We start from the raw sequence: 14,593 nt of genomic DNA, 5'->3' as shown, positions 1-14,593 counted from the left end.
CGTACCTGCAGGTGGCCCGTCTTCTTGTCGTACTTCACCAGGTTGGTCTTGTCTAGCACGAGCGCTGCTGTGTGCACGAGGTCGAGACGCCGCGCCTCCAGTGCGGGGTCCGAGCGCAGCGCATCGGCGCTCACGCCGTACAGCGCAGGCGAGCGCAGCATGCGCACGTATAGATACGTGTAGCTCAGCCAGTTCACCGCATCCTGCAAGGAGACACGCGGGGAGGAAACATGGTGAGACACCGAGAGACACGCAGAAATGTGGGAAAATCACGTGTGTGTGATCTCCCCGTGTGTGTGCGACATCGTGCGTGCGATTGTGTGTACGTGTGAGCGGTATTGTAGCGGTTAGCGCACTGCGCTACGAAACCGGCAACCCGAGTTCGATTTTCACTCATGGACAACGCCAGTGACGATTATCTGAATTAGTCCTGCGCTTCCCCTAGGTTGACATGGACTCAAATGAGTACCTGGGGCAATGTGTAAACATTTCCCATTAGGGAGACATAGATGACTGGGCGCGGTGCTGGCCAACCACCCCCTCACGAAGGCCAGTATGGCACACAGGTGCTCGCTAACAACACTTCCCCCAACGGTCTGTTGAAGCTATAGACGGAATCGTTGTCTCTGCTTGGGTGCAATTGTGAGCGTGCGATCGCCAATGGCTGCAGACAGACCTTGGTGTTCTGCACGTTGCCCAGCACCACCTCGGCGTTGAGCATGTCAGGCAGCTTGGACACGAGCTGGCTCTCGATGGGCAGCTGCTGGTTGAGCAGCGACAGGTAGTACTGCAGCTCCGAGTGCGATGTGATGAGGATCCCCTCTCCCTTGGTGTCATACTGGGGACGCCCCGCACGGCCCAGCATCTACATTGCGCACATGCGGATTTACACACACACACAGACTTGTACACAAATTTACAGACTTACACACACAGACGCAGACTTACACACACACGTACACAAAGCAGCACCATGCCCGATCACCTTTGTCTCCCCAGTGACGATGTTTACACACCGCACCAGATACTCATTTGAGGCTGAGTCGACCTAGGGCAGAGGCACAGGACCAGTTCAGATATTTGTTATTGGTGTTCGCCGTGAGTGGGTGGGAATCGAACTCGGCTCGCTGGGTCCGTAGCGCAGCTCGGCAACTGCTGCGCCACCACTCCGCACGCCGTGCGCCCCACACGCGCACACACACACACACGGGTACGCACACACACCGATAGGGCCCAGACTCGTCACCTGCAGCACGTCGAGGGCTCCCAGCTCGGTCCAGCGGCCCTTCTCAGGGCTGTACACCTGGGTGCCCTTGATGACCACCGTGTGCGCCGGCAGGTTTACTCCCCACGCCAGCGTCGCCGTCGACACCAGCACCTGCACGGCAACCGAATGGCCAGCGCCAGCGGCATGACAACCGCGACAGGTGAGGTGCGCGACGGCAACGACGGTGCACGCACGCACACACACGTACAAATACACACACAAATACAAAGACACGTACACACATACTCTTTGGTTCTTTCGGTAAACACACGTAGGTAGAAAAAATAATAGATCACGACGTTTTGATCACAACAACAAGCGACCGTCTTCAGGTGAGAGAGACACGTACACACAAAGACAAAGGTCCCCTGTATAGCCTTAACAAACTGTAGGAGCATATACACACACACACACGCGCTCACGTGAACCCACATGTACACGCACACGTTCTCACGTGAACCCACGTATACACGCACACATGCGCTCACGTGAATCCACGTACACACAAACAGACGCTCACATGAACCCACGTATACACGCACACAGGCTCTCATGTGAACCCGCACACAGGCGCTCACGTGAAACCACATGTACACACACTCGCTTACTCAAACCCACATGTACACACACACACACGCACTCGCTAACACGAACCCACATGTACACACACACGCACGCGCACCTGGATGTGCTTGTCAGCGAAGAGGTCCTCCACGAGTGTGCGGTCGACGCGGGACATGCCGGCGTGGTGGATCGCAAACCCGTAGGGCAGCAGGTCCTTCAACTCCAGATTCTACCCCACAAAAAAGACAAAGATCCCCCAGAAAGCCTCAACAGACTGTAGGGGCAAGTGCTGTTAGCGAGCACCTATGAAGGCTGGAACGGTACACGAGGGGGTGGATGGCCAGCACCACGCCCGACCGCCTTTGTCTCTCCAGTAGCGATGTTTACACACCATACCAGGTACTCATTTGAGGCTGAGTCGACCTAGGGAAGGCCCAGGACCAGTTCAGATAATCGTCACTGGTGTTGGCCGTGAGCGGGAATCGAACCGGGTCGCCGGGTTCATAGCGCAGCGCGCTAAACGCTACACTACCGCTCCCCACGCAAACCCGTAGGGTAGCAGGACCTAGAGCTCCAGATTTTACCCCACACACACACAGACGTGCACACGCAACGATCATGACAAGACTGGCTGCAGTAGTTGGGGTCAAATGGTCAGAGTTAAGGGTCAGGGGGTCACCAGGTCGTGGGGTCACAGTTGCTGGGTCGCACCTTGCACTGCTCGGCCTCTGTGCGCAGGACCTCCGTGGAGGCCGACCCCTCGCGCAGGAAGTTGCCCAACGTGTCCTTCTCCAGGCACATATCCCGGATGGCGCGCGCCGTCTTCCCTGTCTCCTTGCGCGAGTGGACAAACACCAGCACCTGCGGGGAGACGCGCACACAGGGAGATGACACATGGGGGGCACGTGGGGTGACACGGGGACACATGCGAGGAAACACGCACGGGGACGAGCGGGACACAGTGGCACACTCATGGGAAGGCACGGGGAAGTGCGGCGTCACAGAAGGCACTCGCTCAAGAAACATATCGTCGTGTCGCGTGGTGTGTGCGTGGTGTATTGTGGTATGGTGCCAGCATTCTGGTGCCAGTATGGTTTGCGAGTAGCGCAAAAGCGGTCTGAGAGTGAGCGATGCGTCACCTGGTCCTTGCCCACTGGCTCCAGCACCTGAGTGAGTGTGAGTGAGCAAGCAAGCAAAGCCAGCAAACGAGCGTGCGAGTAGGCGATGCGTCACCTGGTTCTTGCCCGCGTGCTCCAGCACCTTCTCGTACACGATCTCGTTCATGATCTGGAAGCGTTTCATCGCCTTCTTCTCTGTCACCCCCACGTACTGCTGCTCCAGAGGCACGGGCCGGAAACTACAAAGACAGAGATCCACGGTATAGCCTACAAGACTCTGTTGGGGCACGTGCCGCTGTGTATTCGCGCAATGCATTAGCCATGTAGGGAGAATTAGTTTGTCATCCTTACCCCACACCTCCAATAAGCATGTTTGTTTGGCTGAGTACTGTGCAAAAGGTTAACATACATACATCAGGCTATCAGAGAAGACCTGAGGTACCTGTAACAATAGCCCTTTAAGGTCCCATCAGCAGACATCATATCAGCCATCAGGAGCCATCAGGAACTGTCAGATTCCATCGGTCCAATCAGGAGCTGTTAAGATGCTGCCAGGGTCCATCAGATCCCTTCATGAGCCGTCAGGACCTATCAGCCTCCATCAAGCACCGTCAGGTCCCATCAGGTCCCATTGGATCCCATTAGGTCCCACCTAGTCCCACCAGGTCCCGTCTGGTCCCACCTGGTCCCGCCTGGTATGCAGTAGGTCGTGGGTTTAATCCTGACCCTGATGCTTGCTGTATATTTGAAGTTTGCACGTTCTCTCCATGGTCATGTGGATTTTTATGCGGGTCCTCCGGTTTTCCCTCCACATTTAGAATCAACATGCGTTGAGAATATTTGTCTGCGATAAACGCCCACACGATAAGCCACTTCGTTGAGCTATCATTCGTGATAACCAGGTCACTTCTGAAAGGGAGCTATGTAGCTCAGTGGGCTTTACCACCTGGTAAAATAAAAAAAAGTGTATTTTATAGTTTAGGTCCCACCAGGGCCCACAAGGGGCCACGGGGGAGCCGCGGGGACTCCGTGGAGGCGGGTCGCACCTGTTGTCGAAGAAGAAGAGGCCCTTGGCGGGGTCGACGCGCAGGAAGGCCGCCACGTCCTCATAGTTAGGCAGTGTGGCACTGAGGCCGACGAGGCGTGCGTCCTCCTGCGTCATCTCCACGCTGCGAATCGTGCGTGCCACCAGCGCCTCCAGCACAGGGCCACGCTCGTCGTGCAATAGGTGGATCTCATCCTGCGGGGTGGGGGGCGAGCAAAATTACTCTCGCGGCGACGGCGGCGGCGCACAGTGGCCGTGTACGAGATGGTGGTGATGGTGAAGATGATGATGGTGCACAGAGTGCAGATGTATGAGATGGTGGTAGTGATGGTGGTGGTGATGATGCTTGTGGTGGTGATGATGCTTGTGGTGGTGATGATTGTGGTGGTGATGTTGGTAGTGGTGATGGCGGTGGTATAGATAATCGAGGTCTCATAATGATGATGGCAGTGATGGTGTAGATAGCATAATGGCGCTAGTGGTGAAAATTACGAAGACGGTGAAATGGACGTATGTAGGGGGTTATGCAGCACAGTGTGTGGTGGTGGTGGATGTGGTCTCAGGATGGGAGCTCCGGCAGTAGCGGCGATGGTGACCGATCACACGAGCTGGATGCAGGACCTCCCCCAGGCCTCGTGGGTGACATGGGGCCGTGAGCGATGGACACACTCACGATGATGACGAGGCGCACGAGCTGCGTGTAGGGCCGCTCGCCGCCCTTGCGGGTGATGATGTCCCACTTTTCGGGAGTGCACACGATGATCTGCGTGGCGTTGATCTCCTCCTTGCACAGCTGATGATCTCCGGTCAACTCCGCCACCTTCAGTCCGTAACTTGACAGGCGCTGGGGGAGGGTGCATGGGGGGGGGGGAAAGTGGGGGCAAACATTAATAAAGACAAAGATCCCCTGTATAGCCTTAACATACTGTTGGGGCAAGTGCTGTTAGCGAGCACCTATGAAGGCCGGGATGGCACACGAAGAGCGTGGGTGACCAGCACCATGCCCGGCAGCCTTTGACTCTTCAGTAACGTTGTTTATACACCGCACCAGGTACTCATTTGAGGTTGAGTCGACCAAGGGGAGACCCAGGACCGGTTGAGATAATCGTCACTGGTGTTAATCGTGAGCGGGAAACGAACTCGAGTGGCCGGATTCGTAGTGCAGTGCGCTAACCGCTACAATACCGCTCCCCACATTAATACAAAGACACACAGACCCACACACACAACAGCCGCCGTTTGCCACGAAGTGGCAGTGACGTCACCACAGCGCTTAATGCCAGGCTAGACGCACTTTGAGGCTAACACTCAAAGTGTTGAAGGCAAGAGATTGCGGAACAGACCCAGGTGTCATGGGTTGACTGACTGAGATGACTGGCAGATGCACGAACTATAATCCCCAGTGCCAACTTGCTGCGCTTTAGCCACCCGGCGCTCCGCTCATTGTTGTGAGCGTCGCTCTTCCTCTCTCCACTGCTATTGGAGGGCAACTGTCTCCAACTGCCCAGTAGCGTCCTTCACAAGCCTCCTGCACAAGAAGCCGATCTCGACACCCGCTGTTGCTGGTCATCGGCAAGTCCACTCAGTTTTACATCCTCCTGTACCGCCGCATTAGCCCTTCTCGTCTCCAGCCCGTGCCATGCCCATTTATCCCCCTTATCCAGCCTAACGGCAGCTGTCTGGGCACGCACACATGCATGCACGCGCTCACCTTGGAGAAGCTGCCGACGATTTCTTGCACGAGCGAGCGCATAGGCGCGATGTAGATGATCTTAAAGTCGTCCGTGTTAATGGTACCGTCCATGTTGATGTGCTTGCCGATCTCGCGCAGCATGCACAGCAGCGCCACGTTCGTTTTGCCGGCGCCCTGCACGGACACAAGCAGCACAACGCGAGAGACACAGGTCAACCCACCGCACAGGCTTCCACAGGCTGTTCGGGCAAGCGTTGCTATCTCTGTGTCCCCGCGTCCGCCCCCCGCGTCCGCCCCCCGCGTCCGCCCCCCGCGTCCGCCCCCCGCGTCCGCCCCCCGCGTCCGCCCCCCGCGTCCGCCCCCCGCGTCCGCCCCCCGCGTCCGCCCCCCGCGTCCGCCCCCCGCGTCCGCCCCCCGCACCCGCCCTCACCGTGGGTGCGCACAGCAGCAGGTTCTGGTCCGACTCCAGGGCGGCGCGGTGAAGTTTGCTCTGGATGCGGTTCAGGGTCTTGATGCCCTCGAACGCCGCCTGCGCATACTTGGGCAGCTTCTCCACAGGCAGCAGTTGCTGCAGCACGACACGGATAACATCACACAGAGGTCCCCCGTGTCGCCCACGCAACCCGCTGGGGAAAGGGCCATCAGCAAGCACCTATCAAGGCTGGACAGAGCACCTATGAGAGGCTGGTTGGACCCGTACCATGCCCGGCCACGTGCGTCTCCCCCCTGCTGATGTTTACACACCATGTCAGGCACTAATTTAAGGATGTAGTCGGCCTAATGGAGGCCCAGAAACGGTTTAGATATTCAATGGTTTTGACGCCGAGCGAGAATCGAACTCGGGTTGCTGGATTTGTCATGCGACGTGCTAACCTATTCACTACTACTACCCCTACACACACACTCTCTCGCACACTCGTGTCTGTGTGAGTGAGGAGGTGGCAGGGGTGCCGCCCACCTAGACAATCACAGAAGACAAAGATCCCCCGTGTAGCCTTAATATACTTTTGGGGCAAGTGCTGTTAAGCGAGCACCTATGAAGGCCGACACAGCCCACGAGGGGGTGGGTGGCCAACACCACGCCCAGCCGGCCTTGTCTCCCGACTGGCGATGTTTACACACCGCACCAGGTACTCATTTGAGGCCATGTCGACCGAGGGGAGGTTTAGATAAGCATCAATGGTGTTGGCCGTGGGCAGGAATCCAACTCGGTCCGCCGGGTTTGTAGCGCAGCACTCTAACACGCTGCGTTTCCTCGTCAATCATACACTCCACTACACACAAACTGCCCCCCGCAATCACTCCCACACTCTCTCGTGTCTGTGAGAGTGTGCGTGCGAGTGAGGAGGTTGAGAGCGGTGCTGCCCACCTCGTCGGGTCCGAACGGCTTGGGCTTGAGTGCTGGCACATGCACCTCCTCGCAGCCGCGCCGCTGCTTGCGGAAGGAGCCGTCGGGCAGCTGACAGCGCTTGTTGGCCATGAAGTGGCTGCCCTGGGCGAAGGTGAGCGACTCCAAGTCGAGCGACTGGCGCGGCGTCTGGGTCTGCACACGCGGCACAGAGTACGATCACCACTGCGACGCTCACCACCAGCACCACCGCAACACTCACCACCACAACACTCTCCACCACCGCGCTCAACACCACCACTGCGCCCACCACCACCACCGCTTGCCGATGTCTCCAGCCCTATGTTGAGGGGCGACTGCCTCCGTCTCTCTCGGCGTGTCTTCGCGTGTAAAAAACTATTTTTATTTTACCAGGTAAGGCATGCTGAGCTGTAAAGCTCTTTTTCAGAAGCGGCCTGGGCACAAACAATAGCTCAACGAAGTGGCTTATTGTGTGGAAATTTAAATCAGTCAAATACTCTAAACGCATGTTTCTAAATGGAGGGAAAAACCACAGTACTTGGAGAAAATACACGTGACCACGGGGAGAACATGCAAACTCCAACCGACCTCCTATATACCAGGCAAGGTAGTTAACATCTCGCCACCGTGACCCCATGCCCCCGCGCGTCTCTCTCCTCAGAGTCATGCTCCATCTCCGTCGGGCTGAGCCCCATGTCCCCGCATATCTCTCACCTCCGAGTCGTGCTCCATCTCCGTCGTGCCCAGCCCTGTGTCCAGACGTGACTGCCTCTGTCTCTCCCGGCGCGTCCGCTCCTCGCGCACGAGGTCGGCCTTGTCCGTCTCGTGCAGCGCGGCCAGGATAGCACTCAGCTCTGAGTCAGACTCCATCTTCCCGATGATCTCCTCCTTCTGCTGCTCGCTCTGAGCACTCGCCAGCAGCGTGCAGTACAGCACTGCAGAGACGGCACCATCACGACCATTATCATCACCATCGTCACGACCATTATCATCGTCATCGCTAACGTTGCTCTCAGAGCTCACGAGTAACATGTAGTACAGCACTCTAGTGAAACATCATCATCAACTAAAATACCAATATCACCAAACAACCACACACGGTTAACCACCATGGAGCGGGGCACTGTCGGTTGCTTTGGTTACATGGTTGCCATGGTTGCCATGGTTACGCACCCATCATGCGGTGCTGCCTCAGCGTGCGGATGAAGTCGAAGGTGTTGAACCCGAGCAGTAGAACCAGCTGATTTTCACACTCGCGGTCGTCACTCGCCGTCTACGCGGGACACACACGGAACAAGGACGCATGCGCACGTGATACACGGGACACACGGGACAAGCACGCACATGCAAGGGACACGCGGGACACACGGGACACGCACACACATGCGCACGGGACACGCGGGACACACGCACACACGGGACACGCACACATGCAAAGGCACGCACACGGGACTCCCGCGCATGTGCAAACAACATGCACAGGTGAACACAAGATACGCACGAGATCGATACGCCACCAATTCTTAGACTGACACTGACACGCGGGGATCAACAAGAGAGGGTGTGGGTGATCAAGTGGCGAGCGAGTGCGCGAGTGAGCGAGCGGTTCACACCTTGAGGATGTGGAGGACCTCATCGGCCTTGCGCTGCGAGGTTATGGCGTCGTCGTAGAAGGCCGACAGCTGCCGCTGCAGCCAAAAGGCGTCCACCTGGCGTGGGTGCAGCTCCTTCTTCTTGGCCGAGAGCATGTCTTCCGCTCCGCCGAGCTACAACCACAACCATAACCACCACACAATTAAACAGACGTGTCCTCCGCTCCACCCAGCGACAACCACCACACAACCACCACCACAGAAACTATCCAACAAGCACCATCAAACGAATGATCTGGTGATGGTGGTGGTGTTGGTGGTGGTGCACAAATGACAACACAACTCAGCACTCTGCGTGTGTGCACGTTGTTTAGCTGTGTGCGCGTGGTCATAAAAACAAGGTACGTGACGGGCGATGGTTCGGGCGATGGCCCGTCATCGTAGCACAACAACCACTATGGTGTGCGTGTCTGGTGTGGTACGACGCGGTGTTTGGTATATAAAGCATGTGGTGTATGGTGTGGCGTGGTGTAACGTGGTGTGACGAGGTGCGGTGTGACATACATTGGCCGACAGCGTCGCCTCCTCAGCCGCCTCCACTCCCTCGCTGTCCTCATCAGAGGCCTCCTCACGCACCTCCCCATATACGTCCTCGTCGCCACCCTACCCACAACCGCGTCACAACCATGTCACAACTGTATCACAACCGCGTCACAACACCCAACCCACATCAGTGATATGGAATAATGGCGTTGATGGTGGCAAAGCACAGGACGTGCACGCATGCACACAGGACATGCACACAGGACACACACGCACGGGACACGTGGTGATATTGATGGTGATAATGGCTGTTGGTGATGATGGTCATGATGATCATGATGATCATGGGAATGATGGTGGTAATGGTTTTAATGGTGCGAATTGTAGTGATGATGGTAATAGTGTTGATAGTGATAGTGGTGGTGATGGTGTTAATGGTGATCATGGTGGCGGTGATGATGGTAATGGTGTTAATGGTGAAAGTGGTGATGTTGATGATGGTGTTGATAAACGGCATAGTGGTGGTGATGATGGTGCTAATGATGGTGATAGTGATGATGGTGGTGATAGTGGTGATGATGGTGATGGTGTCGATGGTGGTAGTGGTATTAGTGACAACAGTGATGTCGTCGACGATGATGGTGATGACGACGGTGACGATGGTGAGGATGGTGATGATAGTGAGGATGGTGATGGTGGTCCCTGCCGGCTCAGCTCCTACCTCCTCATCCGATTCAAACTGCACGTTGACTCCGTACGTCTCGTCAATGTTGTCGTCTGCACACGCAGACACAAAGGCAAAGTTCCCCCCCCCCATCGAGTAGCCTTAACAGACTGTTGGGGCAAGTACTGTTAGCGTGAAGCACCTCTGAAAGAGTGGGCACTGCCCACAAGAGAGGTGGGTGGCCAGCACCTCGCCTGGCCGCCTTTGTTGTTACACACCGCACCACGTACAGCCACACGCCGCGAGCTCATCAAACGTGAAGCCACCCGGGAGGCTGTGGCATCCATCAACACCCGCGTTATGGTGCCCCTGCAGTGGCAGCAGGAGCGCCTTGCCACTCATTCCAACATACAGCAGATATTTTGGCGAGTGAAAAGGTTAATTAATACAGTTTTAAATCAATTATTATTCAATAGTTTTCATATTTATGTTGTTTATTATTGTTTTTGCATTGTGAAAAGTGATATAGGTGTACATTTTTAGGTTAGGAGTAGTGTTTTAATGACTGTCCGAAACATACCCCTACACATTTCTTCCGAATTACTACATTTCCTTTTACGTGTTTTTTTGAAGAACCTCTACTTATTTAAGGCCGGGTCGACCTAGCAAGGGCCCAGAACCAGTTCATATATTTGTCACTGTCATGTTAGCCGTGGGTGGGAATCGAACTGGGGTCACTGGGTTCGCAGTGCAGTGTGCTCACCACTACGCCACCACTCCATACATAGAAACTCACATGCAACACACATCGACACGCTCGGGCATTAACTCATGGCCACACTGAGACACATGAAGACACACAGACACAGGAACAGACACACAGAGACAAGTGAAAAATGACAGCCACGGTCATGGCCATGACGAGGGTCGTGGCCGTGGCGGGTGCCGTGACGGTGCGGGTGAGCAGGTTACCCATGTTCTGTGTGTGCGTCTCCCCGCCGTAGTCGGAGATCTTTTTGCCCAGGTTGACGAGGACGTGGTAGCGCGAGTCCTCCAGGGTCCCCAGCAGGCCCTCAATGTCGCGCCGCCGCTCCTTGTCGCGCAGCTTCTCGCTCTTCAGCACGGCGAGCACCTCGTCGGCAGCGCCGCACAGGATGTCGCGCGGCTGCCGCATGTGCACAGCACCGTCACACACACAGCACCGTCACGACACAGGCACACACATACAGCACCATCACGCGCACACACGCCGACAACACCGTCACGCCACAAACACACACACCCACAGAACCGTCACAGCACTGTCATGGCACACACACACAGCACAGTCACAGCACAGGCACACACGCACGGCACCGTCTCGTGCACACACATGGACGCGCATACGCGTATGGATGTACCTGGTCCCCGAGCGCCGCCTGGATGAAGCTGAGCAGCACCTCGTAGGTGTCGCGCGTCTCCTTGGTGCGCGGTTTATACACGATGCCCACCATCTCGTCGATGCCATCCGACAGCAGCGTGTAGCCCCGCATCTTCTTCATGTCATGCCGGTCCTCGTCACGCTTACGTCGCCTACACGGCGGAGAAGAGGTGCCGAGGGCACGGGCGTCAAGAGGAGGAGGTCGTGAGGAGTGCGCAGCGGCGAAGGGAAAGATAATACGAGCAGGGAGATGGGATAAGGAGAAAGAACACTGACCGAACGCACACCTCCCTGCTCAATACATTGATACCCCCCTCACCATGACCATAACCTCCACCTCTCACCACTACCTCACCTTTCCCACCTCTTCACCCCCACCTCAAGCCCTCTCATGATCACCTCACCATCAATACCTCACCCTCCTCTGCTCTTACCCCCCCTCCACCCCATCCACACCTCACCCACCCTTCCCCACCACTTCTCTCATCACGACCTCACCCCCCTTCCTTCCCACTATCTCACCCTCTCTCATTACCACCTCACCACCAACACCACCCCCTCTGTCTATTTAAGGCCTCGCCACAGAGACGATCTCCCTCTCTGTGCCTGTGTTACTCTCTATGTATCTTGGTGATATCTGTCTGCTTATGTCTGTCTATAGTTTTCTAGTTAGATTTTTTGTTGCTATTTCATTTATACCTGATGATGATTGCTTGTGTTGCAATCGAAACGTCGTATGCTATTATTTAATTTATTATTTTATCTTTATACGTGACTTTACCGAAAGAACCAAAGAGTAATTCCTGCAGTCACGAAAGCTCTAAAATTAAGATTTAACACCTCAAAACCCTCTCAACACCACCTCCCCATGCACCCCCTCACCCCCACCACCTTCCAAACGTACTTGGCTCTGCGTTCCTCGAGCAGCACGGGCTTGGAGCGCATGGCACGGTCGCCCATGCGGGAGCCGGTGAGCTTGCCCACGAGGGAGAGCACCTCCCCGGTGGCCTCGTCGCGCCGTGTGCGGTCGATCAGCGAGCGGTCGGCTTGCAGCACCAGGTTCGAGTTCTGAGATCGTCGTCAGTACCGTCAGCACAGGGTGTGCACGCCCAACACACTCGGCGTGTTGGCCCATCAACTTAACGCGGTTGCACTCTCACTTCACGTGCCACGCTTGACAACGTATTACAGGTAGTTCTCTACTTACGATGGAGATGCGTTACGACGACCCCATCGTAAGTCAAAAATATCGTAAGTCAGACCATCGTAACTCGGGGACTATCTGTATTTGGTGGCGATGCTGCCGCTGCTGCTGCGTTGGCGGTGGTGCACAAGCACAATTAACAACGACATCTCGACACGTTCCGGGTCAGAATAACACCATAGCCTTAAGAGGTACAAATAGAAACAATAGGTCTGTGGTTCTCAACCGGGGGTGGGCGGACCCCTTGGGGGTACGTGGCAATGTCCCAGGGGGTACACGAGGTGATTTATAAAAATGCGTGAAATTTTCATGCATGGGGGACATTGGTGAATAATCATATATGAATCTGCCAATATAAAATAACTACGATACATTGTAATCCATATGGTAACCTAGACCGATATAAAAGACCTTTCTAAACTCATTGATGGTAAGCAATGTGGTTTCCAAGAGTAACCAGCGTGCACGAACACATGTCACGCGTGCAAAGCGTCCCTTGAATTTTGTTTGATTCGATTGCAGTTACTAGCTAGTTAGGATACCTCACAAAATAAGACTTTTGGTTACAATATTGACGTTCATTATTCACACATTTATTTCTCGGAACCACGGTAAGTCAGCCAAGGGGGGTACGCTCGGGTGAAACCAAATCCAACAAGGGAGGTAACAGTAGTAGCCAAACAAGTTTGAAAACCCCTGCAATAGGCGACGTTCTGTGCAACGGGCCTTGTTCGGACAGAGGCCAACTTTCCTCCACGCCGACTCGCTTCTGTGTGTGCTACGAAAAAGGAGCACAAAACGTCGCCTATGATGTACATGTTTGATTGTTTGTCTCCCACTTTGAGGGCCACACTGATCTTGACAGACTGTGACAAGGGTTTTGTTAACACACTCGTGGGCACGGCCCTGGGTGACCCTCTCTATTCGGCTGCTGGACATCTCCACACGATGGTGATGAGGATGATGAGCCACTTCGTTGTGCTATGATTTGTGTCCAGGTCGTTTCTGAAAAAATAACGAATCGCTCAGTTGGCCTTACCTGGTAAAATAAAAGGCGTAGTTTGTTTATTTTTAGCGATTTGCTTACCTTTCCTATACCTTTGCACCCCTATCGGTTTTTTGTTGTATTGTTTGTTGATGTAACTTTCTTACACGCACATACTGGACATTTGTGAAAAAAATCTTTATAGCTCATCGTATTTCTCCAGGATAAATATTCTGATTCTCTCGCTCGCACTCCGTTCATCGACACGGAACATCCCAATGCCGAGTCAATGAACCTGCGAATGACACAATTCGGATTGCACACAGCAGCATGTGCAGCAACATCGCCAACCTACTGCAAACGTTCTGCCAGGACCCTCGTGAAAGAGTCTTGCGTGATGAGGCTGCTCTCAATAACTGCAGGTTACACAGCCGCACGTGTCGCTGGGCTCAACACGGAGGTGGTGCAGCACGACACACGCGGCATGACGCCCCAACACGTGCGAGCACTGCATCATTAACACAACGCTTAGCACGGCGTAAACAAATCACACACCAACACAACAATTGGCGACATAAGCATCCTCGAGAATGAGAATTAAACAAACCAATTCACAGATTACCGGTGTGGAATCAAGAAAGTTAATTCGCCTTCCGTCTTCACAACTCTCCCCCTCCACATCCCATCAGCCACGCGGCCTCCTGTGTGTAGCCTGCTTATTTAGTGGCATGTCCCCGCGTCCCTGCGTATCACTCACCGCTTTGTACTCATACTGGAGACTGCGGGCAGTCACGTCCGCCATGCCTCAGCTGGAACGGGAGACAACGAAGATAAACGGAGACACGGGGAGAGGCTCAGGGGGAGAGACTCCGAGGGGGAGGCTGAGGGGAGTCACGCTCAGGGGGAGAGGCTCAAGGCGGGAGGCTGAGGGGAGAGACGCTCAGGGGGAGAGACACCGAGGGGGAGAGGCTCAAGGCGAGAGGCTCAGGGGGAGAGACACGGAGCGAGAGGCTGAGGGGGAAAGACGCTGCCTCCGATCCGCGCTCATTCACGCGGGAGAGCTGCGACGACGCCAACACGATTTCAAGATGGCCGCCTCACGTGGTCCGCGCTCTCGCCTCCCATTGGC

General features: G+C 55.3%; 1 protein-coding gene across 1 annotated transcript in view; it reads right to left on the bottom strand.

Annotated features, from left to right (window-relative positions):
- SNRNP200 (small nuclear ribonucleoprotein U5 subunit 200) overlaps positions 1–14,575 on the bottom strand; it is a 61,996-nt gene extending 47,421 nt beyond the window's left edge. The window contains exons 1-20 of the mRNA XM_078607493.1: positions 14,222–14,575; positions 12,180–12,343; positions 11,256–11,427; positions 10,828–11,020; positions 9,913–9,968; positions 9,213–9,311; positions 8,670–8,822; positions 8,230–8,329; positions 7,771–7,991; positions 7,057–7,230; positions 6,118–6,255; positions 5,706–5,861; positions 4,668–4,838; positions 3,996–4,189; positions 3,065–3,188; positions 2,543–2,692; positions 1,950–2,060; positions 1,247–1,378; positions 677–865; positions 6–203 (exon numbers count right to left, since the gene is read on the bottom strand). Coding sequence (XP_078463619.1) covers positions 6–203; positions 677–865; positions 1,247–1,378; positions 1,950–2,060; positions 2,543–2,692; positions 3,065–3,188; positions 3,996–4,189; positions 4,668–4,838; positions 5,706–5,861; positions 6,118–6,255; positions 7,057–7,230; positions 7,771–7,991; positions 8,230–8,329; positions 8,670–8,822; positions 9,213–9,311; positions 9,913–9,968; positions 10,828–11,020; positions 11,256–11,427; positions 12,180–12,343; positions 14,222–14,266 — 2,940 coding nt within the window. The 5' untranslated portion in view covers positions 14,267–14,575. The remainder of the gene's footprint in view (positions 1–5; positions 204–676; positions 866–1,246; positions 1,379–1,949; positions 2,061–2,542; positions 2,693–3,064; positions 3,189–3,995; positions 4,190–4,667; positions 4,839–5,705; positions 5,862–6,117; positions 6,256–7,056; positions 7,231–7,770; positions 7,992–8,229; positions 8,330–8,669; positions 8,823–9,212; positions 9,312–9,912; positions 9,969–10,827; positions 11,021–11,255; positions 11,428–12,179; positions 12,344–14,221) is intronic.
- Between the last annotated feature and the right edge of the window lie 18 nt (positions 14,576–14,593).

The sequence above is a fragment of the Lampetra planeri genome, chromosome 27, assembly GCF_965212315.1.
Source record: "Lampetra planeri chromosome 27, kcLamPlan1.2.h2, whole genome shotgun sequence".
NCBI lineage: Eukaryota > Metazoa > Chordata > Hyperoartia > Petromyzontiformes > Petromyzontidae > Lampetra > Lampetra planeri.
This window is presented reverse-complemented; position numbering and strand designations above follow the sequence as displayed.